At 40.3% G+C, this 27,458-nt stretch overlaps 1 protein-coding gene and 1 pseudogene across 4 annotated transcripts in view; one reads left to right on the top strand and one right to left on the bottom strand.

Annotated features, from left to right (window-relative positions):
• Nucleotides 1-27,458, top strand: part of CDC14A (cell division cycle 14A) — a 168,378-nt gene that overhangs the window by 31,967 nt on the left and 108,953 nt on the right. For all 4 annotated transcript variants that reach the window (XM_033199722.1, XM_033199724.1, XM_033199723.1 and 1 more), the window contains exon 4: nucleotides 5,376-5,468. In XM_033199722.1, the coding sequence (XP_033055613.1) occupies nucleotides 5,376-5,468 (93 nt within the window). The remainder of the gene's footprint in view (nucleotides 1-5,375; nucleotides 5,469-27,458) is intronic.
• Nucleotides 7,556-26,949, bottom strand: LOC117076053 (annotated as a pseudogene).

The following is a 27,458-nucleotide window of genomic DNA, read 5'->3' as shown; positions in this document are numbered from 1 at the left end:
GCCCTCTCTGGCTCTGGGCTTATGTTCTCCTTGTAAAACACAGTATGCTCATTATATTTTAGCCTTGCCCAGGACCCCTAGTCTGGGAGACATTATGTGTCTGATTAAACTAGACCCCTCTGGTGCCATTTCTATTGCTTTGGGAAATGGTGAAATGTCACAAGTGAACAATAAATGCAAGCTGTTGTTATGGTTATTATAGAGGGCTGGCTGTGTCCACTTCAGTCTAGAAAGTTCAGAAGGGTATTTGCTTTGTAATCTCCGCACTTTGAGAGATTGGGGTGAGCAGATCACTTGAGGTCAGGAGTTCAAGACCAGCCTGGCCAACATGGTGAAACCCCATCTCTACTAAAAATACAAAAATGAACCAGGTGTGGTGATACCTGCCTGTGGTCCCAGCTACTCAGGAGACTGAGGCACGAGAATTACTTGAACCTGGGAAGTGGAGGTTGCAGTGAGCCAAGATCGTGCCTCTGCATTCCAGCCTAGGTGACAGAGTGAGACGGTATAAAAAAAAAAAAGAAAAGAAAAGAAAAAAGAAGGGTATTTGTTCTAGTTTCAAGATAGAATTCTAAAACATAAGGTGGATAGTGGCTGCCTGCAGATTGTGATTTATAATGGTTCATGTGCTGTGCTGCTACAGAGCCGGCAAATAGTCCAGAGGTCTTAGTATTCTTTCTGTGACCCCCTCTATTATATATTTACACTGTATTTATTGGAATTGACTGATTTTAAATGTCTTTGCTATGGCACACAGTGTTTTTGTAACCTGTGAGCTTCTTGTGTAAAGCAGAAAATAATCTGTAATAGAGCAGATAGCTCATTGAAAGCCTGTGGCTAAGGCATAACTTTGCAAGTGTTCTCCTTGAAGGGCCCACCCATCATATTTGCTTTGTAATCCCTGCACTTTGAGAGGTTGGGGTGAGCAGATCACTTAAGGTCAGGAGTTCAAGATCAGCCTGGCCAACATGGTGAAACTCCATCTCTACTAAAAATACAAAAATTAGCCAGGCGTGGTGACACCTTCCTGTGGTCCCAGCTACAGAGGAGACAGACTGGAATAAGGAAGAGGCCACTGTCCAATTTAGAGGCGTGATATTCTCCTGATATTAGGGCAGAATCTGAGAAAACATTGACTGGGCTCATACATAGAGTCCTGTCCTATTGTCTCCAAACTGTGACTTTGTCTGCATGGTAAAGTTCTTCCATGAAAGATCTCAAAAGAGAAGTTAATGTTCCGTAGAAGGTACTTCAGTCATCAGTGTCTGCACTGGGTGTTAGTATTGCTTCTTCTAGGGTGCTTTGATTATGTAATAGTATTTTTTAAGTGGGGGACATGCTTAAAATTTGAGAGGGAAAAACATTAAAGAGTTTTTTTTTTTTTTTAAATCAGCCCACTCATATAAAACATCAGCTAAAAAATTGACAAAATATGTTGTTATCCCTCAAATTTTTGTTCCAATACCAAAATGTCTCCTCTATTGAACAGCATCACTGGTATAAAACAATGGGCCAGGATGGCCGTAAGAGGGAGGCCCAATTGTGAAAAGGACATTAGCACAAGGTCTAATTTTGAGATTAGCAAATTGGAGATTAATTAGGAAATTAGGACAAGGTCTAATTTTGAGATTAGCAGATTGTTCTGTGCTCTCATTCACTTTGAATTCGTTTTGATTCCTCGAGTGAGAGAACTCCACTCTCAGTGATTTGGCCTGGGAGATATTGGCCAAGCTTCACTAAGCAGGAAATCATTTCTTGGTTGGAGTGCTTCTGAAACTTAACTGAGGAAACTGAATTCCAAAAATATCTAAGCAAAGTAAATGCTAGCAGCTTTAAACATTTTCCTAAAAATCAGGCAGAAAGCTCTAAAAAAAAAAAAAAAAAAAAAAAAAGTCAGTTATGTTTGCTTCCTGTGGGCAGTTTCTCATAGGAAATATTTTTAAATAAAGTTTCTAGGAAGATTTTGTGAAGACTATTCTTTACCTGATGTAATTTATGAAAGCTTATAAAGTTTAAACATTCTTCTAAAATCTTTAAAGTGCTAATTTGTATTATATTTACTTAAAGAATATTTATAGCTATACAGTGAAAAGAAAGTCTTCCTCAGAATTCTGTCCTTTAGTTTTACGGTTCATGTTCCAGGATAAGTCTCTGTGTTCTATATACTTTAGAATGAGAGAGAGATAAAACCAGGCAAACACAAAAGATTCTACTCCCCTCAACCCCCTCCAAAAAAACCCAAGGAAGAAATCACCATCAGTGATGAAAGAACAGCACTATGACTTGTCCCTTTCAGCAAGTAGATTTATAAAATAGTTTCACATTATTAAACAATAGCAGTAGTTTGTCATGAAACCTAAATTCTTAGTAGAAAAGAGCATCAAAAAAGCTAATCCAGACTTGAAGATAGACTGTTGATATTTTCTTCCCCACAGGTATTTTAGGGAATTAGGAAACATAAATAGTGAGAGGCTGGGAGCCAGGAGAGCGTTGAGTCCCTATGCTCAGTCTGACTCATGTTTATTGAGAGCCTGGCCTGTGTAAGGCAGTATTTAGATATTTGCAATTCAGAGATGATGGGAGATGCTTAGGTCTGAAAAGACTTTATTTCCTTTTTGGTAAATCAAACATAACTTATTGATGGAGAACAAATAAGTGGCAAAACCAACCAACCACCCAACAGACAATGAGACAATGAAATAAAACAGAAAACGGAAATGTTCAGGCAGTCAGTAGTCCCAAATTAAGAAAGCGAGGAATCAAGTGTCAGCACCATTGGTTGTAACCATTACATCTCTAGGTAACTTCAATGCATCAACTCAACTGAGCTGAATTAAATGCTATGCCTTTTTTCTATTTCTTAGGAGTATCTGTATAAACTTGTCAGGAAATAAGGGCATTGGCAATAAGAGACTTTCTTTGAGTCAAATACTATTTTTGTTTGTTTGTTTGTTTGTTTGTTTGTTTTTTGAGACGGAGTCTCGCTCTGTCGCCCAGGCTGGAGTGCAGTGGCCGGATCTCAGCTCACTGCAAGCTCCGCCTCCTGGGTTCACGCCATTCTCCTGCCTCAGCCTCCCGAGTAGCTGGGACTGCAGGCGCCCGCCACCTCGCCTGGCTAGTTTTTTGTACTTTTTAGTAGAGACGGGGTTTCACTGTGTTAGCCAGGATGGTCTCGATCTTCTGACCTTGTGATCCGCCCGCCTCGGCCTCCCAAAGTGCTGGGATTACAGGCTTGAGCCACCGCGCCCGGCCGTTTGTTTTTGAGACAAATTATTGTTCTGTTGCACAGGCTGGACGGCTGTGGTATGTTCATGGCTCACTGCAGCCTCTATCTCCTGGGCTTAAGTGATACTCCTACCCAGTGTTTTTGTAGAGATGAGGTCTTGCTATGTTGCCTGGGCTAGTCTCAAATTCCCTGCCCTAAGTGTTTCTCTCGCTTTGGGTGTTGGAATTACAGGCATGAGCCACCAGGCCTGTCCTCACATACTAATTTTTAAAGGTTTAATAAAAAGGGCACTACTGGCTGAGTGTCGTGGCTCACGCCTGTAATCCCAGCACTTTGGGAGGCCAAGGCAGGTGGATCGCTTGAGCCCAGGAGTTCAAGACCAGCCAGGACAACATGGCAAGACCTCACCTCTACAAAAAATACAGATATTAGCTGGACATGGTGGCATGTGCCTGTGGTCCCAGCAACTCAGGAGGCCAAGGTGGGAGGATTGATTGAGGCCAGTAGGTCAAGGCTGCAGTGAGCCAAGATCATGCCACTGCACTCCAGCCTGGGTGCTAGGTGACAGAGCAAGACCTGTCTCAAAAAAAAAAAAAAAAAGGTAAAAGATAAAAGGGTACTACTATTTTCAGATAATGTGATTCTAGGAGTTTGAGACCAGCCTGGCCAACATGGTGAAACTCCATCTCTACTAAAAATACAAAAAGTAGCTGGCCGTGGTGGCGGGTGCCTGTAGTCCCAGCTGCATGGGAGGCTGAGGCAGGAGAATGGCTTGAACCTGGGAGGCGGAGGTTGCAGTGAGCTGAGATTGTGCCACTGTACTCCAGCCTGAGTGACAAAGCGAGACTCTTTCTCAAAAAAAAAAATTATATATATAATATATATATATATATGATTTTTGGTTATAAAAGAAATGTCTGACTTGGAGTGATGAAGATTTCTGGGCTCATTGGAGGGATACCCTTTCTGTGGTTACATGATAAAGCCAGACAGAGTGTTACAGTTTTGTCTTAGAGCAGGCTTCAGAGATGGAAGAGTTTTGTTGTTGTTTTTTTTTCCTCATAGACAATAGCAGGATCAAGAAAAGTACATAGTTGAGCTCTATTTACCTTTTTAAAAGAGGTTCCAAAAGCAGGGATTTTCTGTATGTTGTAGTCAATTTGTAAGATAGAAAAAGCTGCTTTTATAGTCAATGTGAATTTATAGACGAATATTGAAATGTACTTTTGTGCCTGTGTTTTTTTTTGCTAGCCCGTTAAAGATAGTTATGTGCCTATATTTCGAAAATCAATTGTTAAAATACATAAATTTTGAAAAGTAAAGAAATCAAGCAGATTTCATTGAATTGCATTGTGTTCCCATTGTCTTATACTTATTTGAGTTTTGATTAATAATTTGATTTCATTTTACAAGATCTTTTTGTCATTTTTTTCATGTTTAGCATGTGTACAACATGCCATGTTGATTATTTTGAACTTAGTTAAATACTTGAGCATGCAGCATATTGCCTGGCATATAACAGGTGCTTAATAACTGTTTGAATTCATGAATTTAATGGATGGCTATTGTAATGTGTTGTATTAAGATGTTTGCTGATATAATTTTTTAATGATCTTTTTCCATTAACCATGTATTTTCAGATATTAAAAGGGGGTTGTTATAGAACATCCCAGAAAGAAAATATTAATATTGGTTTTTAAAAATAAGATTTTTTAGAGATCACAGTAGACTGGTTGACATTTAAAAAAATTGTGTTATATGAAAACTATAGATAACATTCCTGGGAGTGGGAGTGGCATATAGAGGGTAACAAAGGGTGAAGAGACTTTCTGTAGAAGATTAAGAATAAATCATCAAAAATGTTTCCTCGTAATAGAGATGCCAATAATTTAATTATTTTCCACCATATTAGTTTCTTTTCTTGGAGAGAAAGATATTAATTATATTGTTGATTCTTACATTATGACTGGGCTGTACAAAGTCTGAGCTAGTAATTCTCTAACCCTAAAATGCCATAGAAATTAAAGTTGAAAGTTGTTAAATTTTATGGGTTGTGGCACATCTTGAAGGCTAAGAGATGATGTTTGCCTTCTGTATATGTTAACATTGTCTCTGTGGTTACCTTATTTTTTTTATCTCCTCTTTCCAGTCATTCAGTTTGTCAAGAAAGAAAATAGTGCACTATACCTGTTTTGACCAACGGAAAAGAGCAAATGCAGCATTTTTGATAGGTGCCTATGCAGTAAGTACCTTCTTCATGATTATTTTCTATAATCAGGCCAGTGAAATGCTAACACTGTCAAAGAAAATCCATACCAGTTTTTTAGTGGGATTGACAGATGGTGGAGATTATTAGCAGTTTGGAATTGATCTGTAGTGGGAAGTATGGACTAGCAGTGGTGGGATGTTTACTCTTTGGATTTTATTTTCTACTGGTTAATGAGAGAATCATGGAACTGCAATATGTAGCTTGAATTCCACAGTTATATAGGTGTTTTAATAAAAAGAATACCTACCAAGGACATTTCTAGGAAAAAATAATATGTGTGTACATGTATGTTTAAATGAATGAAATATGGTATTATGAAGATTTTAAAAGACTGTTGACGTGTTCATTTTTTGGGAGAAGAGGAAATCCTGGATTGCACAGGGGAGGACTGTTATTATTTTTATCAATCCATTCATTCATTTATACAATTGTTTGCAGTAGGCAAACAATATAAATCCTGCATATATTATAGCTTCCCTAATAACTACATAAGACTTCACCCAAACTAATTTCAATTAGAAATTTTGTTCTCCGCAGTCACTAACATGTCAGTATGAATTCCACATGACCATGCTATGGAGTTTTAGAATGGTGATTCTGGAATTTTCTATATATGCTGTGATTGAGCAAAAGCTTAGAAAGCGGAAACCATCAGGGCTAAAACACACTTGCAGGGATATGTGTGATAACCAGTTGGGAATATGCTTGTTTAAAGGCAGGGAGCAGAGAGGTGTCATTTCCCCTCATCCTTGGGGAGGGCTTGTGCTCCTCTGAAGCCATGGAAGCAACCCTGCTGAGTGACTTTTCAAGGGCCTCATTCTAAGGACCTTGGGAAGAGGGCGCCAGTTGCTATACCTCAAACTCTGCCCCATCAACCCAAAAGCTCTCGGGGTGGGGGGGGAAAGCCCAGCAGTATCACTGGAAAAGCTGTCGGCTGTTGCAGGGTGCAGGCCGAGAAGAGTGGCAGGCTGTCAGCCAGGCTGCGGGCTGGGGCCTTGCTTCTAGCACTGAGGTGCCCAGCCCTGCCCACTTTTTGTCCCTTGATGTGGCTGCAGTAAAGCCTTGGGCTACCCCTTGTGGCTGCATCTTTCTTGCTCTGTAGATAGCATGGTATAGCACAAGGAATAGTGGCTAAGAGTCAGAAAAACATGTTTTTCATCTCGAAGGGCTCTGTGATGATGCACTTTATCTCTCTCAGCTTTATTTTGTTTCCTTATCCACAAAATGAGAGGGTTGGATGTAATGACCCCTACATTTCCTTTCAATTCTTAGGATACTCAGATTATTTGTAGTGCCAACCAGGCTATTAATTTATTTTAAGTGCATACATGAAAAGCTGGCAGTTAGCATGAAGGTTCAGTAAAGTTCTGGTAAGCTGAATGTTTTTTTTACCTTACATTGATAATGACTACTCATTTGAAGTTGATGATTGACACCGTGATTGAAACATGGAAAGAGACTGTACTAATTTCTGGATTCAAGCCCTGTAAACAAATATGTTTTTCCTGCAGGGTTTTGTGATGCTTTGTAAGCATGTTATTTGTGAATCCTTTCTCATAAAGGATTGCCATCAGGAAGAGGTCATTTGCCACTCTTCTCATGTCTTTCTTTCTTTTTTTTTTGTTAGGAGCAAATGATTTTTATTCATATACATCTTGTTTATCTACCCAAAGTGTTCAGAACAGTGTTCAGCACATATGAAGCTTGATATAACAGTTATCTATGATGATGATGGTAATGATGACTCTGTATGGTCACTGTGTTTCTGAAGTCTTGTTTGGTAATCAAGAATGTGTTTAGAACTATCTCTTTATTAGACAAGGTCATAAACCAAAAGTTCCAACTTCCTGTACATGTTGAAAGCTTTGAATAAAGATCCTTGGACACAAAACATGACCCACATGGCTCAAAATTAATTCTGTGACATAATATTATTCTAAAGTCATACTTATTTTGAAAGCCTAAAGGTTTTTTTTTTTTATGGCTATAAAAATACCACCAAGCTAGACATTTTAATTCTGTTGAGATACACAAACAGAATTACCACAGCAGCCCACACATTCTGTGATTTCTAAACATTTAAACGTCAATGACTTTGGGAAGTTGCTGTTGCCCTTCACAGTTCATTAAAAGTTCAGATGCCTTTTGTGAAAGCCCAACTTTTCTACCCACGAAATTGTCTTTTCAGAAGTCTTGCCGGATGTTTTCTTTGTTTGCCTCTCCATGTTGCTGCTTAATTTGATAGATTTCATTTTCTAGCTGAGCAATAGTCTGTTCAATCTCATAATTCTTACTGACCATGGATATCCAATTAGACTCCATTTCTCTCAGTTTAGATCCAGCTGTGAGTTGCATGTTCTTTCTCTGCCAGTTTAAATCTTTAATATGTTTTCTTAACTTCTGAAGTTCTTTCTGTGCATGTTCAGTCATATGAACCAGATTTTCATTGTATACTTTCCAGGCATTACATCCATGCTGTGACATTAGTTTCAGATTCTTGATTCTAACTGCTTGATGCTCTAACTAGGCCATGGAATTGTTTACACATTCTTGCCATGCAGTAATGCCATTTTTTTGACCAGAGGAAGGGGCTGGAAGTTCATATCGTTTCATACTGAGCAATTCAGTTGGTTGTGAAGCAGCCAGTCTTTCAAATTCATTTCTCATTATGTCAGTTTCAAAAGCAGAATAATTCGGGACTATCAGGTAGCTCAGGTAGTTCATAGTAGGTTGGTATCTGCAAGTTTCCTTCTCCACCAGCACTGCAGCCGCTTCCTGGACACCAGGGGCTTCATAACCTTGATCAAAATATGGATCAAGTGTTCAATATCGATCAAGCGGTGGCTCACGACTGTAATCTCAGCACTTTGGGAGGCTGAGGCGGGCAGATCGTGACGTCAAGAGATGGAGACCATCCTGACCAACATGGTGAAACCCTGTTTTTACTAAAAATACAAAAATTAGCTGGGCGTGGTGACACGTGCCTGTAGTCCCAGCTACTTGGGAGGCTGAGGCAGGAGAATCGCTTGAACCCAGGAAGGGGAGGTTGCAGTGAGCTAAGATCACACCGCTGCACTCCAGCCTGGTGACCCAGCGAGACTCCGTCCCAAAAAAGAAAAAAAATAAATACAGCTGTGCATCCACCTCGACCTCTCCAGCCACCAAACCCATGCCTGCCATTCTGGGGACCTCAGGTTTGCCCTACTCTTCTAGTTTCTTTACCCCCTTTTCCCTCCTTTGCATTTTCTCTCTCTTCTTTCCTTATTTATTTACTGAGACTGAATCTTGCTTTATCCCCCAGGCTACAGTGTAGTGGTGTGATCGTAGACGGGTGTATCCTTAGACTTCTGTGCTCAAGCCATCCTCCTGCCTCAGCCCTCCCGACATCCCGACAGGAGTGGAGGACTGAGGAAGGCCGTGCGTGGCATCCTCCGGAGCGGCTTTTCTAGGAGTGGGAGGGCAATAGGCGGGGCACGGGCGTGTGTGGGTGGGGGGGGGGCGTTCCGCAGGTGCGACCAGGTAAATCTTGGTCTCTTCGGATTGACGTCACCTGGCGCATGCCCGGTTGGTCTGCACCCTCCCTGGGCACTGGCTGCATTTTCGCGTGCGCTGGAAAAGTTGGTGAAGAAGAACCCGGAAGTGCACCATCTTGCCTCTGTTCGTCCAAACAGTCCAACCTTTTATTGGTAATAGTGATAAAGGGGCGCCGTGGTCTGTCTGGCTACTTCCTGCTGTTAAGGGGCGTCGTTAAGGCCGGGGCCCATGGTTGGTATTTGGACGTACAGATGAAGAATAAAATAAGGCACAGTATTAGTATAGGAATGAGGAATGGAAGCATTTGTTGGAATATGGACAAAACCCAGAAGGATAGTCCTGGCAAGGCTGGGGAGTATGAGATAGTTAAGAAAATTTAGTAAGTTTGAGGCGAGTTGGGGAAAGCCAAACTGATTTCCACTGATTGCTTTGGGTAGGGGCCCTTTTTAGCTGGGAATGAGGAACAAGTGCGCAAAGTAGTTGTTGGCCAGGCAGCAATTAAGGAGTGGAGTTTTTTTGTGGAGTGGAGTTTTTTTGTGGAGTGGATGGCTTTCCGCTTACTCCTACTACAGAGATATTGGATGGAAGGCTAGGTCCAGAGAAGGACGGCAAAACAGAATAGGTAGCCTCACTGTTGATTAAAAAATTGTCTTACCCACTACCAGGAGAGTTACCTGCGGCTCGGCGAGGGTAATGGGGGTCCCCGAGTCTTGGCACCTTCAGTTGTCGTCGTCCAGATGTAGGAGCTGGAAGGAGCTCCCAGGATCCTGGGAAAGGGGGTCACGTGGAGACGCAGCACCTGTTCTCAGGGTGGGGCAATCAGACTTCCAGTGTCCTCCCTGCTGGCAAGCAGGGCAGGGGGTTGCTGGTGGACGAGGGTTAGGACATTCACTGGCCCAATGTCCTGATGCCTTGCACTTATAGCAAGGCTGCGTTGGGGCTCGGGGACCTTGCGGACACCTGTTGGCATAGTGTCCTGCCTTGCCGCACTTATAGCAGGCTCCTTTCGTAGCCTTGGAGTCTGCGGGGTGTGTGCTCTCTGGCCTGGGGTTACGACTGGGCTGTAAAGCCGCTGCTAGGAGCTGTAACTTCTGTTCAAGGCGAGCCTGCCATCTCCTTTCTGGAGTTATAGACCTTAAAGGCTAATTTAACTAGGTCTTGTATTGGTGCCTGAGGACCATCCTCTACCTTTTGAAGTTTTTTACGAATGTCAGGAGCTGATTGAGAAATGAAATAAGACGCCAAAATGGTGGCCCCTGTGGGGGAGGCTGGATCTAACCGGGTATATTGGGTTAGAACCTCAGTCAGCCTATTTAAGAATGCGGCTGGATTTTCTCCTGGATTTTGAACTAAATTCCTTTATGTATATGGTAGGATTAGCTGAGAAATCACCTAAACGCTTCTCAATTTTGGAAAGATCGGCCAGTGAAAAAGGGACATGTACTCTGACTACCCCCTCCGCCCCAGCTACCTCTCGCAAAGGTGCTAACACTGTAGGAGGGTGTGGGCACAGATAGGGGACTCAAGACAGCCAGTTGGGGGCCCGGAAGGAGGCACGGACCGAATGGATTACTAGTAGATAAGGAGGAGGAAGGAGGAGTCTGGATGGGGGGAGGAGGAGGAGTCTGGACAGGAAGGGAGGGGGTGGAGAGAGCGGGGAGAGAAGGAGGAGTATAGGGCAGATTGGGACGAGAGCGTAAGGCCCAAAAGCCTTGTATGTAATTAATTTCAGACCACTTGCCTAGCCGCTGGCAGAAATTGCTGAGGTCGATCATGCCACAGTGGAAAGGAAAATTAACTGCTTCCTCCTAAGGTCTTGTTCAAGCTGTAAGGTTTTTAAATTGGCTAGGAGGCACCCTAAGGGGGTGCTCTTTGGAAATTTGGACTGGGGCGTTTCCCATTTGTTTCCTCTTTACTTACACAATGGACACAATGGAAATGGAAGTGGATCTCTGCCTGGCTTCAAAGCAACCTTTGGAACCAGCAGAGACAGACTGGAGGCTCATGGAGCCAAAGTGGAGATTACCTTCAGGCAGACGTCTCCGTCCTGAAAGGTTCTCCCGAGCCACTTGGTGGCTCAAAAGTGGGCCTCGGACCTGAGCAGGATTTTTGGCCGAGGGAGGTAAAGAGGAGACAAGGGCACTTACCCCAGAGAGGCCGTGAGAGTGAGGGAAGCGGGTCTCAGGTCCTGGTCCGTCTGCGGCGTGGGAGCAGGAGGAGGTTCCTCAACCCTTAGAGGCCTGAGGAGGGGTCTCCTCCCGGGTCTTCGGCACCAACTGATTTGTTTTTCTTTTTTTTTTTTTTTTTTTGAGGCGGAGTCTCGCTCTGTCGCCCGGACTGGAGTGCAGTGGCGGATCTCAGCTCACTGCAAGCTCCGCCTCCTGGGTTTACGCCATTCTCCTGCCTCAGCCTCCCAAGTAGCTGGGACTACAGGCGCCCGCCACCTCGCCCGGCTAGTTTTTGTATTTTTAGTAGAGACGGGGTTTCACCGTGTTAGCCAGGATGGTCTCGATCTCCTGACCTCGTGATCCGCCCGTCTCGGCCTCCCAAAGTGCTGGGATTACAGGCTTGAGCCACCGCGCCCCCGAGCGGGCACAAAAGAACCAGCGAGTAGGCAAGGGTAGGAGCAAAACTGCAAATTTATTTTTGGTCACTTAAGGTGTGGGGAAGAGGTCTGTCGGCCTCTGGCAAAGAAGGCCGACAGCGTCCCCCGGTGGGGCTCTTGGACGGAGTTCCTGCAGTCCCGACATCCCGACAGGAGTGGAGGACTGAGGAAGGCTGCCGAGATTTTTTTTTTTTTAAACCTCACCAGCTATCCTTAGTGTTAGTGTATTTTATGTGTGGCCCAAGACAATTCTTCTTCCAGTATGGCCCAGGGAAGCTAAGTGATTAGACACCCTGATATAGACCATCATATTCAGTGATCTTAAAGCCAGAATGATGTGGCCACTGGAGACCACAGTGACACTTAGCAGATGATAGGCACCCATTTTAGGGATGTCTGTACTAGTGAAGCATCTCTTCACCTCCTACATTGTGACATTGTGCTCCTTGAGATGGAGGGCTTAGATTTAAGAAGAGACCAGCTTTGTCAGAAAGGTATTTGCCTTCCAGGGCAACACTCAGTGCAGTTTTGAAGTTAGGATGTTTAGATCATTGTAGCATCTAAGACACTCTGATATGAGTTTGAAAAAGATGGCTTTTAAAAATTATGAGTATGAATTAATTAGGTTCTTGCCATGTGCTTAAAGACCAAGTCTTCCTTAGTACCTGTGTTACTATATTGTTTTCAGTTTTGCAGGCCTATGGCAAGAAGGTCAAGGAGAATTTGGATCAGGTCACCGTAACTGAAGAATTGGAAAATAATGTGTATGAGAAGAAGTTAAAATAAGTTTAGCTTAGAAAATTAAGTTCAGAGTTAAAGAAATACAATTTTTTTTCTGTTATGTGGAGGATGCTAAACAGAGGTGATAACCACATTGTATACTTTCCTTACCTACTTGTTAAGTCTTTGCATTGCTAAATTAGAGGTCTACATTGTGGATTAACTGAGACCAGCCTGAACCAGATGTCATGTCTGAATTGGGGATAACAAGCCTGAGGTTTTTAGACTGTCTAACCATGTCTGTGTTGGCTATTTATTTTGTAGACTACACTTAAGGCCTAAGTAGTTACGCTCTACTCCTAAGTCTGTGACTAATTGCAAAGAAGCCATTCTCCATCTGGCGTAGTGGTTGTAAGCAATGACTTTACCATAGCCACAGGCTCACTGGGCTTTGAATCCAATTATTAGTTGTATGCCCTGAGCAAGTTAATTTATCCAAACTGCTGTTTTTTTCATCTTTAAAATAGGCATAATAATACCCTATTTTACTTGCGGTGAGGACTGAAGGAGGTCATTTATATAAAGGTGTCATCGGTGCAGTGTCTGACATTGTATGCACTTCGGGATGTCTGGTGGCCCTGGGCAGGGAAGCTATGTGACCTTCCACAAAGTTTTCTGACCCAATCTCCTACTTCTTATCACTCACTTTTGTGCGTAGACCCTTTAGGCTACCTCCCTGAAGATCTGATGGCTACTTCCCCACTTTCTGTCTGCTCATCTTCCTCTTGTCCATCACATTTTTCACTTAAACACTTCCTTGGCTCAGTAACAACACTCATATGGTTGTTAATCTGATTATTGCTTAGTATAATTCACTGGAAAGTATGAGTATATTTCTCTCCAAGGATGTTATTTTAAGGGAATAGTCTGTTTAAACCAAATGAATTTGTGAGATCTGTAGTCAGGTGTTCATTAGTTCAGTAAATCTTTGTTTAGCTACTATGAGCCCAGCCTAGCACTATGGTAGGCTCTAGGGAATAAAATATATATATACATATATATAAACAATGCCTAGCTTAAAATGTGGGACAGATGAGAGATAAACAGTTGTTTAAAGTGGGCAATAGGTATAAATGGGTAAATATGAATTTATCTAACAAATTTTTTTTGAGGCGTTTTCATGTAACAGGCCTTGTTCCCAAGTTGAGGATACTAAAGTTGGTGTGGGTGTGGAGGGCTGGGTTCAGACCTGGAGAGAGGGGAGGTTCCAAGATGGTCAATCCCAGCAGGCCAAGTTGCTGAGGAACCATCGGACAGGGAGAATAGCGTGACGGTGAGGTTGCTTTTTCTGGTGGTAGGGGAGTGCAGGGAGGCTGGAAGAAAACTAGTTATTTAAAATTTTTAATTTAATTTAATTTTAAATGTCCATTGTGAAAAGGGGATAATCTAATGAGAAGATGGGGGTCTTTTTTTCCTTACAATTAAAAAAAAACTTTAAAAAGTGGAGTAACCACATTGTAGAAGAAATGTGGAAAAATTCTCTTGCAGTTCTAAACCTGAACTATTTATTAGGTGTGATTGCCGTGTAGTTTTTTGAGCCTTTTGAAATTTAGCTTATGTATGTTTTGCCATTTTGCTACTCAGGTGACCAAATAATATTTCATTTAGAGAGAATACTATTTAACATTTTAGATTTCTTTCAAAATTTTTTATAACGTGACAGACCTCTTTCTATATTGTGTTTCTTTTTGTGGATTATTGTCTTCAGATTGCCAGAAGTGGGGTAAATAATTTTAAATTTCAGAGTTTTTAAGACTCTTGGAGCATATTGCTATACTTAAGCCAGTTTATACTCCAATTTCATATAATCTTTGCGTGTTGGGTATGAACATTACAGTTTTAGAAATTTAATTGGTGAAAAATGCTACCTCATTGTTTTAGTAATCATATTTTGTAATATTTAGTAATCATATTTGATTAACAATGAGAAAACTATTCTCATAGTTTTCTTTATAGATTTATTAACTTTTTGAAAACTTTGTGTTTTTAAATTTGTTTCCTATATTTAGACCATTTAAGAGTGAAAAAGTGCTATCAGCCTCCATTAAAAAATAAGTTAGCCAGGTGCAGTGGTGAGAGCCTGTAGACCCAGCTACCTGGAGGCTGAGGCTGGAGGATTGCTTGAGGCCAGGAGTTTGAGGTTGCAGTGAGCTATGATCACACCACTGCACTCCAGCCCACACCCTGACTCAAAAAAAAAAAAAAAGATGAAGTCATTTTATCTGTGTTTAATTTGTTTCAATAGACACAGACTACTAGAAATCATGCCCATCAGTCCAGGTTTCTGTAAAAACTAAGGAAGTCCATAGACCTTTCCTGCTGTTACTCCTTAGAATGTCAGAATGCTTTATTAAGTACTTCTGCATACCTGAATATAAATGTGCTTAGTTGGAACTGCTGGTAATGGACCTATTGATTTTTGAACATTAAGCTGTCTGCTGAATATACAGAAATTTTTTTTTTTTTTTTTTTTTTTTTTGAGATGGAGTCTCGCTCTGTGGCCCGGACTGGAGTGCAGTGGCCGGATCTCAGCTCACTGCAAGCTCCGCCTCCCGGGTTCACGCCATTCTCCTGCCTCAGCCTCCCGAGTAGCTGGGACTACAGGCGCCCGCCACCTCGCCTGGCTGAATATACAGAAATTTTAACAGAACAGTATTATTTAAAAGTGGTTAGAGTGTGTGTGTTTATGTCATGGGACAATGATATACCCAGACAATTAACTGTGATTTTGTTTTTATTGTTCGGAACAAGTATATTATTTTGCTTATCCTTTAACTCACAATTCTGTAAATTCTGATTTCAGAACTGTTTTACATTGACATTAAAAAACTGTAGATTAAACAAATGTCATTTAAAATATAGGTAAAATTATCAAAAAAGTTGGTTCAAAATAATAAAAGCATTTACTTTAAATATTTATTAATCCAATAATATATTCGATGTCAGCTACTAGTGTTCTGTCATCCTTATCTGTGGATTCTTGGTAAATCTAACGGTAGTGTTTGCTTCTGCTTATAGAAGTTAGTGGAGAGGAAGGGAGGGGAGGCACAGGCTGGGCCTGGGCAATTTCCTGTTTGCAGTTTCTTCCTTTTATAGTTTGATAGGCAACTATTTTGTGATATTGCCTGTAAGTGGGCCAGACAGTCTTTTATCTTTGTAGGCTTGTATTTTTGGTGGCTTTGAAACAGATCACGCTCCTTAAAATCATACAGCATTTTCAATTTCAGGCTCTTTGAGACTGGACATTCTGTGAGCCTTCTGCGTATGGGTAGAGCAGTGTCACCTCTTACTCAACTTTTCTTGCTTGTTTCATTTAGCTGTGGGTGAGGAAAATTAGCTGTTTGCTTTTCATTAGTGGAAGAATTGTCAAGTTAAGGTGCATCAATCTTTTCAGTTTTTTTTTCCTTTTTTCTTTTGGCAACCTGATAATAAACTTCCTTTGTATTGTAAATAAGCTCTCAAATTTATATACGCATACATAGCTGCACACACAGGCATACATACTCACTGCGTTTAGTACTATATATTTAGTAATGACGCCATGTGTATGTTTACAGTAATTTACTCACAAATTTCTGAATCTTATCAGTAGCATTGGAATAACATCATATACTTTCTATGTGAGGAAGCTAACATCCATTTGTTTCATTTTAGGTTGGTGCAAAAGTAATTGCGGTTCTTGCTATTTCAATAGTATATACTGAATTAAGGGGATGTACTTTTTTAGCACTTGAAATTATTTATTTACCAGTTTATTATCTCTCCCTTTAAGGGAAAGGACTTTGTCTTGTTTTCCACAATAGCCCCAGCATCTAGAACAATGTCTGACACATCCTAAGTGTTCAATACGTGTTTGTGAAATGAATGCCTATTTAATTGACCAATAAATCTTAGTTGGTTGACTTCCACAGTTTTGTGGAAATTTAATATGGAGTAATTTAAAACCTGTGATGTGCTTAAAGATAAATTTTTAAGTCGGTACTAATTATAAAAATAATGACAAAAATCAGTGTTGCGAAGCATTAACTAATTCTCTTAAAATTACTGAGTAAAACAAAGTGTGTTATATAGAACTGAAATGGGCTTTGTTAATACTGTACATACAAACATTTGAAATTAATATTGTGGATGGTAATGTTAATTTTACCCTCAGCATTATTTCTGTTTTTCTCAATAGGTGAAACTACTTATTTATACATATAAGTATTTGCTACTAAATGTCAACGATTTTTTTTTTAACAGCCATCCTTCCAGTCTCAGGATAATTTCCAGTTAAGAATTAATTCATGGGGCCAGGTGTGGTGGCTCATGCCTGTAATCCCAGCATTTTGGGAGGCCAAGGTGGGTGGATCACCTGAGGTTGGGAGTTTGAGACCAGCCTGACCAACGTGGGGAAACCCTGTCTCTGCTAAAAATACAAAATTAGCTGGGCATGGTGGCACATGCCTGTAATCCCAGCTACTCGGGAGGCTGAGGCAGGAGAATCACTTGAACCCAGGAGACAGAGGTTGCGGTGAGCTGAGATCATGCCATTGCACTCTCTGAGCAACAAGAGCAAAACATAAAAAAAAAAAGAAGTAATTCATATGCTTGAAAGAGGAATACTAGAAAACTTTTAATTAGAGTTGGATCTTGAAAATTTTTAGCTACATGCATTCATTATGAAAAAAAAAAAAAAATCGGAAAGGAGGTACTCAAAGCCTTGAAGACATTATCCATTATCAGAGTGTGACTTGAAATTGTTTGCCATGCCTGATACGAGAGCATGTTCTGTACATGTCTACCTAGGCTTCACCTGGCATTTACCTGAGTGAGGACTATCAATGTTCCATTTTATACAAATGTCTGAACAGAGCAGGCTCACATTTAGATGTATCCCCCATGCAGAGAGAGCTACAGGCTTCTAATCAATGAGATGTTTACCAGAATATATACAGAAACTGAAGGTAATTCTTTTAATTTTTATGAAAAATGAAGTTATTTGGCTGCCTGGTAATTGCAGAATGGTAAAATTCGATATTGAATGTATTTGATTGTGTTTACCATTTTCTTTTAGTTTTAAAAATAAACATCTTAATTAGAAAAAAAGACCCACTTTTGCAAGACTGGTGAAGTATCTCCACAGAACACTCACTAGGAAGAACCCTTCTGCAGTCCTGCTTTGTCATATTTCAGAGAATCTGAACCCGGAGAGGTCGAGTACCTTGTCCAAGATCAAACCCAGCTAATGGAGAAGGACTAGAACCCAGATCCCTAAGTTTCTAGCTGAGAGCTTTACCCAGTCATATAGCATGTCACTGAGCACTGCTAGTCTCGGTATAATATACTACATCTAAACCATAATAGTCTGCAAAAAGTTTAGAAACAATATGCAGTGTGGAAGAGTAGAATTTTCTGTTTAGAAAGCAGTGTTGTAGTGTTTTAAATACACTAGTCATACATTTTCCAGGTAGCTTCTGAGCTTTGATTCTGGCTATTGGGGCTGACACTCCCAAAACTTTCATGTACCAATCAGGTACAATGGCGGTTGTTCTCATGTTTACTTTGGTGATGCCCATGGATGTGTTGGGGTAGGTCTAAGTGCAAGGAGCGATAGGGGAATAGGAGAAGCAAGGAATGATATAAAGTAAATTGGGCTGGTATCTTAGGACAGAGTTTTCCAAGCTTTATTCACTGTAATTCACCATAAGAAACACATTTTACATTGCAGCTTAGTATGCACGCGCACACACACACACACCATTCACATGTATAATTGAAACAAGAGGTTCATGAAATAATTCTTACAAGGTGTAAAGCGTACTGATATTTTATATTCTGTTCTATTTTATTAAAAATATGTCTTTACCCATCAAATTGACTGCACTGCTCACTAATAGATTGTAACCTGCAGACTGCAAAACATAGCCATTGAAGAATCTACTTATTGTGCTGAGATCCAGAAGGTTCTTGAATGTTTTTAGGGCCTTGATTTTGGCATTGAATGAGCAGGTGATTGATTGGTTGCTCTGCATCTAGGCTAGTTTGCAATTAACATGAATGGCCTAAGGAAAACAGAAAGTATTCTGAACTCCTCAAAGACTGCTGTCTCTAAACATCAAGATGTATACCTGTCTCTGGATGATTTTTATTCAGTTGATACTTGATTTGTTTTGGAAATATCTGAGTTTGTTTTAAGCCTTCAAATAATATGATTTATCTTTTCTTATCTCACTTTCATTTGAATCACTGTATTACCCGTAAAGCCCCCTCATACTCCTCCCTTCTTCCTGGCAACCAAAATGTGCATTGATTCAGTTTGGGAGAACCTTGAATGAGAAGCCTGTAGCTAGGTCAATGTTGTGGGCCCTGAGGAGCCAGTGCTGAGCCTCCCTTACTGGGTCTGTCATTTTAGTATCTCATTGGGCTTAGTTTCTAAGTGTGGGCTGAAAAGTTATATAATGTCCCATTCACCTCAAGACATCAAATCTTAAACCTTAGCTTTATAAGAGTTTTCTTGATTGAATAATTTTAATTTATATAAATTTTTATTTCAAGAAATGTTTTCTATTTGATAGAGTGAGTAAAATTGTGGCCTTTCCCCTATTTTGGAAAGTGAGTTAATTCATTAAAACCCTCTTTATGAGCACTTTCTGAAATTTTAAATAAAAGAAGAGCTAAGTGCTTGCAGTGAGCAGAGATAGTGCCACTGCACTCTAGCCTGGGCAACAGAGCTAGACTCCTTCTCAAAAAAAAAAAAAAAGAAAAAAGAAAAAAAGAAGAGCTAACCGCAATTGCTGTTGAATTTGTTGTGTGTTCAGCTATTTCTAAGACTTTTAGTGCTCAAAATAGGGTTACCATGCTAAAAAACAGACTGTGGCCATGTCAACTACTAGGTGCCCATGTCAGCAGCTCTCTGTCTGTGTGTCTTTCTTAATTTTATTCCTTGTTGCTCTTCTGCCTTAGCTTTGCTTTTCCTGTGCCTGTCTTCCCAAACCCCCATAACAAATGCTTGTAGGGGCTTTGAATTTTCATTATGGTAATTCAGACTTTTAACTGATGAGGAATTAAAGCCAGGGATGTAGTTAGACAGCAAATTCATGGGTAATAAAACTAAATAGTAGGACTGGGAAAGTGTAACCTCAGCCTCAGAGAAATATTTAGAAGGGCTGCAGTACCTCACAGAATTATTTAATAGGAAGTAATATTTGTGGTTCATAGTTTCAAATTAATGAGCAGAAAGACAAACTTTTCCATGTGAATATACGTACTGTAGGATGAATCAGACAATTCTTTCAAGAGTGGGTGTGCAAGTCATTTAGTGGGCCTGCTTTGGGAAATTTCTTAATTTAAGAAACCATAATTCCCTTCTCTGATAAACCTTTCCTGATGTTTTCTCCCTAGTTTTTCTGCCTACCCCTCACTCACTGCCTCCCAGCTGTTCACTGTCATTTTCTTATTATCTGATTTAGAACATGACTCATTTATAGCTTTTCTTACCTCATTTTGCAGTTAACTGCATATAATATTGATCCACTAGAATGAACTCCTTGTAATTACTTGCTTTGCACACTCGCCCTTGTAAGAATGAGCTTTTTGAGTAAAGGGATAACTCTTACTCATATATTTTTTTCTTCAACTTTTAAGTCCTGGGGTACATGTGCAGGATGTTCAGGTTTGTTACATAGGTAAACGTGTCCCATGGTGGTTTGTTGCACAGACCATCCCATTACCCAGGTATTAAGCCCATCATTCATTAGCTATTCTTCCTGATGCTCTCCCTCCTCCAAGGCACAGTGTGTGTTGTTCTTCTCTATGCATTCATGTGTGTTCTCATCATTTAGCTCCCACTTATAAATGAGAACACGCAGTGTTTGGGTTTCTGTTCCTGTGTTACTTTGCTGTGGAAAATAGCTTCCAACTCCATTCATGTCCCTGCAAAGGACATGATCTCGTTTCTTTTTATAGCTGCATAGTGTGTATATGTACCACATTTTCTTTATCCAGTCTACCATTGATGGGCATTTAGGTTGATTCCATGTCTTTGCTCTTGTGAATAGTGCTGCAGTGAATATACGAGTACATGTATCTTTATAATAGAATGATTTATATTCCTTTGGGTATATATACCCAGTAATGGGATTCTGGGTCAAATGGTATTTCTGCCTCTTGGTCTTTGAGGAATCATCACAGTGTCCTCCACAATGGTTGAACTAATTTACACTCCTGACAACAGTGTAAACATGTCCGTTTTTCTCCACAATCTCACCAGCATCTGTTGTTTTTTGACTTTTTAGTAATAGCCATTCTGACTGGCATGAGATTGTATCTCGTGGTTTTGATTTGCATTTCTCTAACGATCAGTGATGTTGAACTTTTTTTCATATTTTCGTTGGCCACATGAATATCTTCTTTTGAGAAGTGTCTGTTCATGTCCTCTGCTCACTTTTCACTGGGGTTGTTTGTTTTTTTCTTGTAAATTTGTTTAAGTTCCTTGTAGACTCTGGATATTAGACCTTTGTCAGATAGATAGATTGCAAAATTTTTCTCCCATTCTGTAGGTTGTCTGTTTACTCTGATGATAGTTTCTTTTGCTGTGCAGAAGCTCTTTAGTTAATTAGATCAATCCTATTTGTCAATTTTTGCTTTTGTTGCAGTTGTTTTTGGCATTTTCATCATGAAGTCTTTGCCCCCTACCTGTGTCCTGAATGGTATTACCAATATTTTCTTCTGGGTTTTTATAGTTTTGGGTTTTACATCTGAGTATTTAATCCATCTTGGGTTGATTTTTGTGTAAGGTGTAAGGAAGGGGTCCAGTTTCAATTTTCTGCCTATAGCTAGCCAGCTCTCCCAGCACCATTTATTAAAAAGGCAGTTCTGGCCAGGCTCGTTCACTCATGCCTGTAATCCCAGCATTTTGGGAGCCTGAGGCGGACGGATCACCTGAGGTCAGGAGTTCAAGACTAGCCTGGCCAACATGGTAAAACCCCATCTCTACTAAAAATACAAAAAAAAATTTAATTGGGTGTGGTGGTGGGCACCTGTAATCCTAGCTGCTCAGGAGGCTGAGACAGGAGAATCGCCTGAACCTGGGAGGCGGAGGCTGCACTGAGCCGAGATCATGCCATTAGACTCCAGCCTGGGCAACAAGAGCAAAACTGTGTCTCAAAAAAAAAAAAAAAAAAACATAAAATAAAAATTAAAAAAAGGCAGTGCTTTCCCCATTGCTTGTTTTTTTCAGGTTTGTTGAAGATCTGATGTTTGTAGGTGGGTGGTCTTATTTCTGAGTTCTCTATTCTCTCCACTGGTCTATGTGTCTGTTCTTGTATGAGTACCATGTTGTTTTGGTTACCGTAGCCTTGTAGTACAGTTTGAAGTCAGGTAACGTGATGCCTCCAGCTTTATTCTTACTGCTTAGGATTACCTTGGCTATTCAGACTCTTTTTTGATTCCACATGAATTTTAAAATAGTTTTTTTTTCTTTTTTCTAATTCTGTGAAGAATGTCAATAGCAGTTTAATGGGAATAGCATTGAATCTATAAATGACTTTGGGCAGTATGGCCATTTTCACGATATTGATCCTTCCTGTCCGTGAACATGGAATGTTTCTCTGTTCGTTTGTGTCCTCTTTGATTTCTTTGAGCAGAGGTTTGTAGTTCTCCTTGAAGAGATCCTTCACTTCCCTTTTTAGCTGTATTGCTGGGTATTTTATTCTTTGTGTGCTAATTGTGAATGGGACTTTATTCACTATTTGGTTCTCTGCTTACCTGTTGTTGGTGTATAGGAATGCTAGCGATTTTTGCACATTGACTTTGTATCCTGAGACTTTGCGGAAGTTGCTTATCAGCTTAAAAAGCTTTTGGGCTGAGAAGATGTGTTTTCTAGATATAGGATCATGTCATCTGCAAACAAAGATAATTTGACTTCTTCTCTTCCTATTTGAATACCCTTTATTTCTTTCTCTTGCCTGATTGCTTTGGCCAAAACTTCCAATACTATGTTGAATAGGAGTGGTGTCTTTCTCATGTTTGTATCTCCAGTACCTAACATAGTGTCTGTCTGTGCTATTTTAAAAGTTTATGTTTATTTTTATTTTTTAAATTGACTTCATAATTGTACATATTCGTGGGGTACATACTGATGTTTTTTAAAAATGTATATGTAATGCATTTACTTAAAAAAAAGTCTTTTATTTTAGGTTCAGGGGTACCTGTACAGGTTTGTTGTAGAGGTAAATTTGTGTCATAGGGGTTTGTTATACAGAATATTTAGTCACCCAGGTACTAAACCTAGTACCCAATAGTTATTTTTTCTGTTCCTCTCCCTCTGCCAGCGTCCATCCCCAAGTTGGCCCAAGTGTTTGTTATTCCCCTCTTTGTGTCCATGTGTTCTTATCTTTTAGCTCCAGCTTATAACTGAGAACATGCAGTATTTAGTTTTCTCTTCCTGCAATAGTTTGCTAAGGATTATGGCCTCCAGCTCCATCCATGTTCCTGTAGAGGACATGATCTTGTTCTTTTTTAATGACTGCATAGTATTCCATGGTATATATGTACCACATTTTAAATATCCATTCTACCACTGATGGGTATTTAGGTTGATTCCATGATTGTGAATAGTGCTGCAGTGAATGTACATGTGCATCTGTCTTTATGACAAAATGATTTATATTCCTTTAGGTATATACTCAGTAATAGGGTTGCCGGGTTGAATGGTATTTCTGTTTTTGGGTCTTTGAGGAATCACCACACTGCTTTCCACAATGGTTGAACTAATTTACACTTCCACTAACAGTGTATAAGTGTTCCCTTTTCTCTGCAACCTTGCCAGCATCTGTTATTTTTTTTGACTTTTTAATAAAAACCACTCTGGTGTGAGATGGTATCTCATTGTGGTTTTGATTTGCATTTCTCTAATGATCAGTGATATTGAACTCTTTTTCTTATGCTTATTGGTTGCATGTGTGTCTTCTTTTGGAAGGTGTCTGTTCATGTCCTTTGTCCACATAATGAGGTTTTGCTACATGTAATATATAGTGATCAGAATGGATCCAGGCAACCAGCATATCAATCATCTGACACATTTGTAATTTCTTTATGTTGGGGACATTCAATATCCTCCTTCTAGCTATTTGAAACTATATATTACTGTTAACTGTAGTCATCCTACAGTGGTATGGAACACTAGAACTTATTCATCCTATCTATTAATAGCTGTAATTTTATATCCTTTAACAAATATCTCCTTATCCTCTGTATTAGTCCTTTTTCACACTGTTGATAAAGACATACCTGAGACTGGGCAATTTACAAAAGAAAGAGGCTTAATGGACTTAGAGTTTCACATGACTGGGGAGGCCCCATAACTATGGTGGAAGGTAAAAGGCATGTCTCACATGGCGGCACATAAGAGAGCTTGAGCAGGGAAACTCTCCTTTTTAAAACCGTCAGATCTCGTGAGACTCATTCACTATCACAAAAACAGCAAGGGAAAGACTTGCTCTCATGATTCAGTCACCTCCCATCGGGTCCCTCCCATAACATGTGGGAATTCAAGTTAAGATTTGGGTGGGGACACAGCAAAACCATATCATTCCACCCCTGACCCCTCCCAAATTTCATGTCCTCACATTTCAAAACCAGTCGTGCCTTCCCAATGGTCCCCCAAAGTCTTAACTCATTTCAGCATTAACTCAAAAGTCCACAGTTCAAAGTCTCATCTGAGACAAGGCAAGTCCCTTCCACCTATGAGCCTATAAAGTGAATAGCAAGTTAGTTACTTCCTAGATACAATGGGGTACAGCATTGGGTAAGTACAGCTATTCCAAATAGAAGAAATTGGCCAAAACAGAGGGGCCACAGGCCTCATGCAAGTTCAGAGTACGGCAGGGCTGTCAAATCTTAAAGCTCCAAAATGATCTCCTTTGATTCCATATTTCACATCCAGTCCTGCTCTTGACTCCTGTCACCAAGGTTGCAGTTGCAAGACTTTCAATTTGAAATCAACTTCTTGTTAAAACATGGGAATGGACCCATCCTGTTCAAAGAATGTAGGAATATGTGGAACTCTCCTAATAGTTACCAGTTCCTAATAGGAACTGGAAAATCCTTAAATCTCATCAGTTTGAATGTGGTAAAGTATTTATATTCCCTTCAGAAATGTCTGAAATTTTGAGAAAATCATCAGTACTTGCAAGTGAGTTGGAGTTTTAGCAGCAAGCTACATATTTTATACAGAGTCACATTTTAAGTTTTTAGCCTGGGAAACATAGTGAAACCTTGTCTCTATAAAAAATAAAAAAGAATTAACCAGGTGTGGTGGGGCACATCTGTAGTCTCAGCTACTTGGGATACTGAGGCAAGAGGATTGCTTGATCCCCAAAATTTGAGGCTGCAGTGAGCTGTGATTGTGCTACTGTACTCCAGCCTGGGTGACTAAGACTCTGGCTCAAAAAAAAAAAAAAAAGAAAAAAATTTTAAAAATTTTACTTATTTTTCCCAGAAACGTATCTTTGAAATGTAATAAAAATAGTGACAAAATGGGGATAACATTTTAAAAGTTTCTAAAATCATTTTGTTTTGCTGCCTCCAAGTTAGATATATGACTTTTTTTTTTTTTTTTCCCCAAGACGGAGTCTTGCTCTGTCGCCCAGACTGGAGTGTGGTGGCACGATCTCAGCTCCCTGAAACCTCTGCCTCCCAGGTTCAAGCGATTCTCCTGTTTCAGCCTCCCGGGTAGCTGGATTACAGGTGCACGCCACCACGCCCGGCTAATTTTTGTGTTTTTAGTAGAGACAGGGTTTCACCATGTTGGCCAGGCTGGTCTCACACTCCTGACCTTGTGATCCGCCTACCTCGGCCTCCCAAAGTGCTGGGATTACAGGCGTGAGCCACTGTGCCTGGCCAGATATATAAATTTTTAACAAAACCCAGAAACATTTAGAATATCCTGGCATTGGGCTGTATTTAAAAAGTATATTAGATTTTACACAGGTGTACTGATGAAAATATTTTACTTCTGAATTAATAGAGGAAATTAAATTTAAGTTGTTAAGATCCTTTTATTACAATTAAAATGTTGGGGATTTAACCATGATGTTGATCACAGAATTGTCTCTATTAATTCAATTAAAAAATTTTTTATCTCCCCCCCGCCCCTTTTTATTAAGGAACATTGGTTGAACTAGACCTCAGGTTAAGTACAAGAACTTCAGGATGAGATTGGAGGTCTCTGACTTTTACTGTGTTTCTCTAGCAATGCAGAGAATAATTTCCCCTCTGAAGAACTGCTCTGATAGAACTGTATAGTGATTTTTTTTTTTTGTTGAGTTATAGGAACAGATACATCTTAGAGAAGATCTCTCCCTGACCTACCTATTCACCCCACCCCTCTGCACTCCCCATCCTCACCATACTGGTAAACCTGGAGAAATTAACTTGTCACAGGAGGCAGAACTGACAGGCCCAAGAACCTCCTACATCATTGATATTCCAATCGTTTGCCTCTACCTTCACAGCCCTCAGCTTACTTAGATACCCATAGTGCAAGGGAACACTGTTGTGTGAATAACCGCTTACCTCTTTTCTCCTCATCACTCTTTCTTGCTGTCCCTGTGTACCTTTCCCTCTCCATTTTTGTTTTTGTTTTTCCTACTAGTTCCATCTCTTTCTCCTTCCTCTGTTCCGACCACTTCTGTCCTATTGCTTTAACACATTTGTTTTTCTTCAGACAAGAATGAAAGGAATCTCCTATTGGTTTGTTTTTCCTTCCTTTTCCTCCTTTCTTAGTTGGCTGATATGTAGAATAGCAGTATCATTATAGTCAGAGTTTTTTGGGTGTGTATAACAGAAATTGACTCTGACTTACTGAAGCCCAAAACTTAACTAATGAATTTCCTGGAAGTTACATCAAAAAAGGGTAGTAGAGGGCTGCTGTAGCCTTCCCTTCTAATAAGAACTCCTTATTCATTTTAATGGGAAACAGTATTTTCCTCTCTCCTTCTGTGTGATTCATTTGTTCATTATTTCATTGAACAAACAGTCATTGAGCACCTGGGCCAGACACCCCTTCTGAGCTCTAAGGATATAGCAATGGACAAGAGAGAGAAAATCCCTGTCTTGACAGAGCTCAGATTTTGCTGGGAGAAACAAGCAAATAAGAGGTTAGTGATAATGGCAAGTTGGTGATGTGCTGGTGACTGGCTGGCTACTTCAGATTGGAAGTTCAGAGATGCCCTCTTTGGGGTGGTGATGCAGATAAAGAGGAAGAACATTCTAGGCAGAGAACAACACATACAAAGACTTTAGAGTGGGAATGAACTAGGAAAGATTGAGGAACCAAGACAAAGCTGCTGTGGCTAAAAAGGCTGTAATGCAGGCGAGGAGGCCAAAGTCTCTGCCAGGGCTTATATGTGAGAGCAAGTTCGAATTTTATTCTTCGTGACATGTGGGTCTCTTAGGGAGTTGAAATGACCTGATGTACACTTAAAAACACTTTAAAAACTCACCTTTTAGAATGTCACTTGAAGCTCTCCATGGTACAGTTATCTGTATCATTCCGATTTATCTTATGCTACTCTGCCATAATGCTCTGATTACTTAACCTTTAAAGATTTTTGTGAGGAGTACTTAAAGTGAGGAACTCCTGGGATTAGATCTGAAATGATATACAAGGGATGTGCCATGAGGTCAGGAACATACTTGCTTTGTTCTTGGTATTATCCATGGTGCCTGGTACTGGTAAGTCTTTGCTGAATGAAGAAATGAATTACCTGGTGTGCAGAACTGTGGAAAGCTCTTTGCTTTTCTCCTTTTCCTTCCTCCTTCCTCATTTTCCTTACTACCAGTAAACCTGCCATGCAAGTCTTGTTGCTTATAGGAAGATGCGGGTGAGAAATTGCTGGCCAGGGTGAAGGGGAACTGTTTTCTGGAAGTAGTGAGGTCTGCCTACAGTAGTGAGCCAGAATAGGAGAGAAATTCCCAATTACTTCAGGGAAGGTGGGTGAACTTTCTGTATGTTATATATATATATAGGGTATGTATGCAATAGATCTGTTGGTTGGGTT

Source organism: Trachypithecus francoisi, unplaced genomic scaffold (assembly GCF_009764315.1).
Source record: "Trachypithecus francoisi isolate TF-2019V2 unplaced genomic scaffold, Tfra_2.0 Lachesis_group5, whole genome shotgun sequence".
Lineage (NCBI taxonomy): Eukaryota > Metazoa > Chordata > Mammalia > Primates > Cercopithecidae > Trachypithecus > Trachypithecus francoisi.
This window is presented reverse-complemented; position numbering and strand designations above follow the sequence as displayed.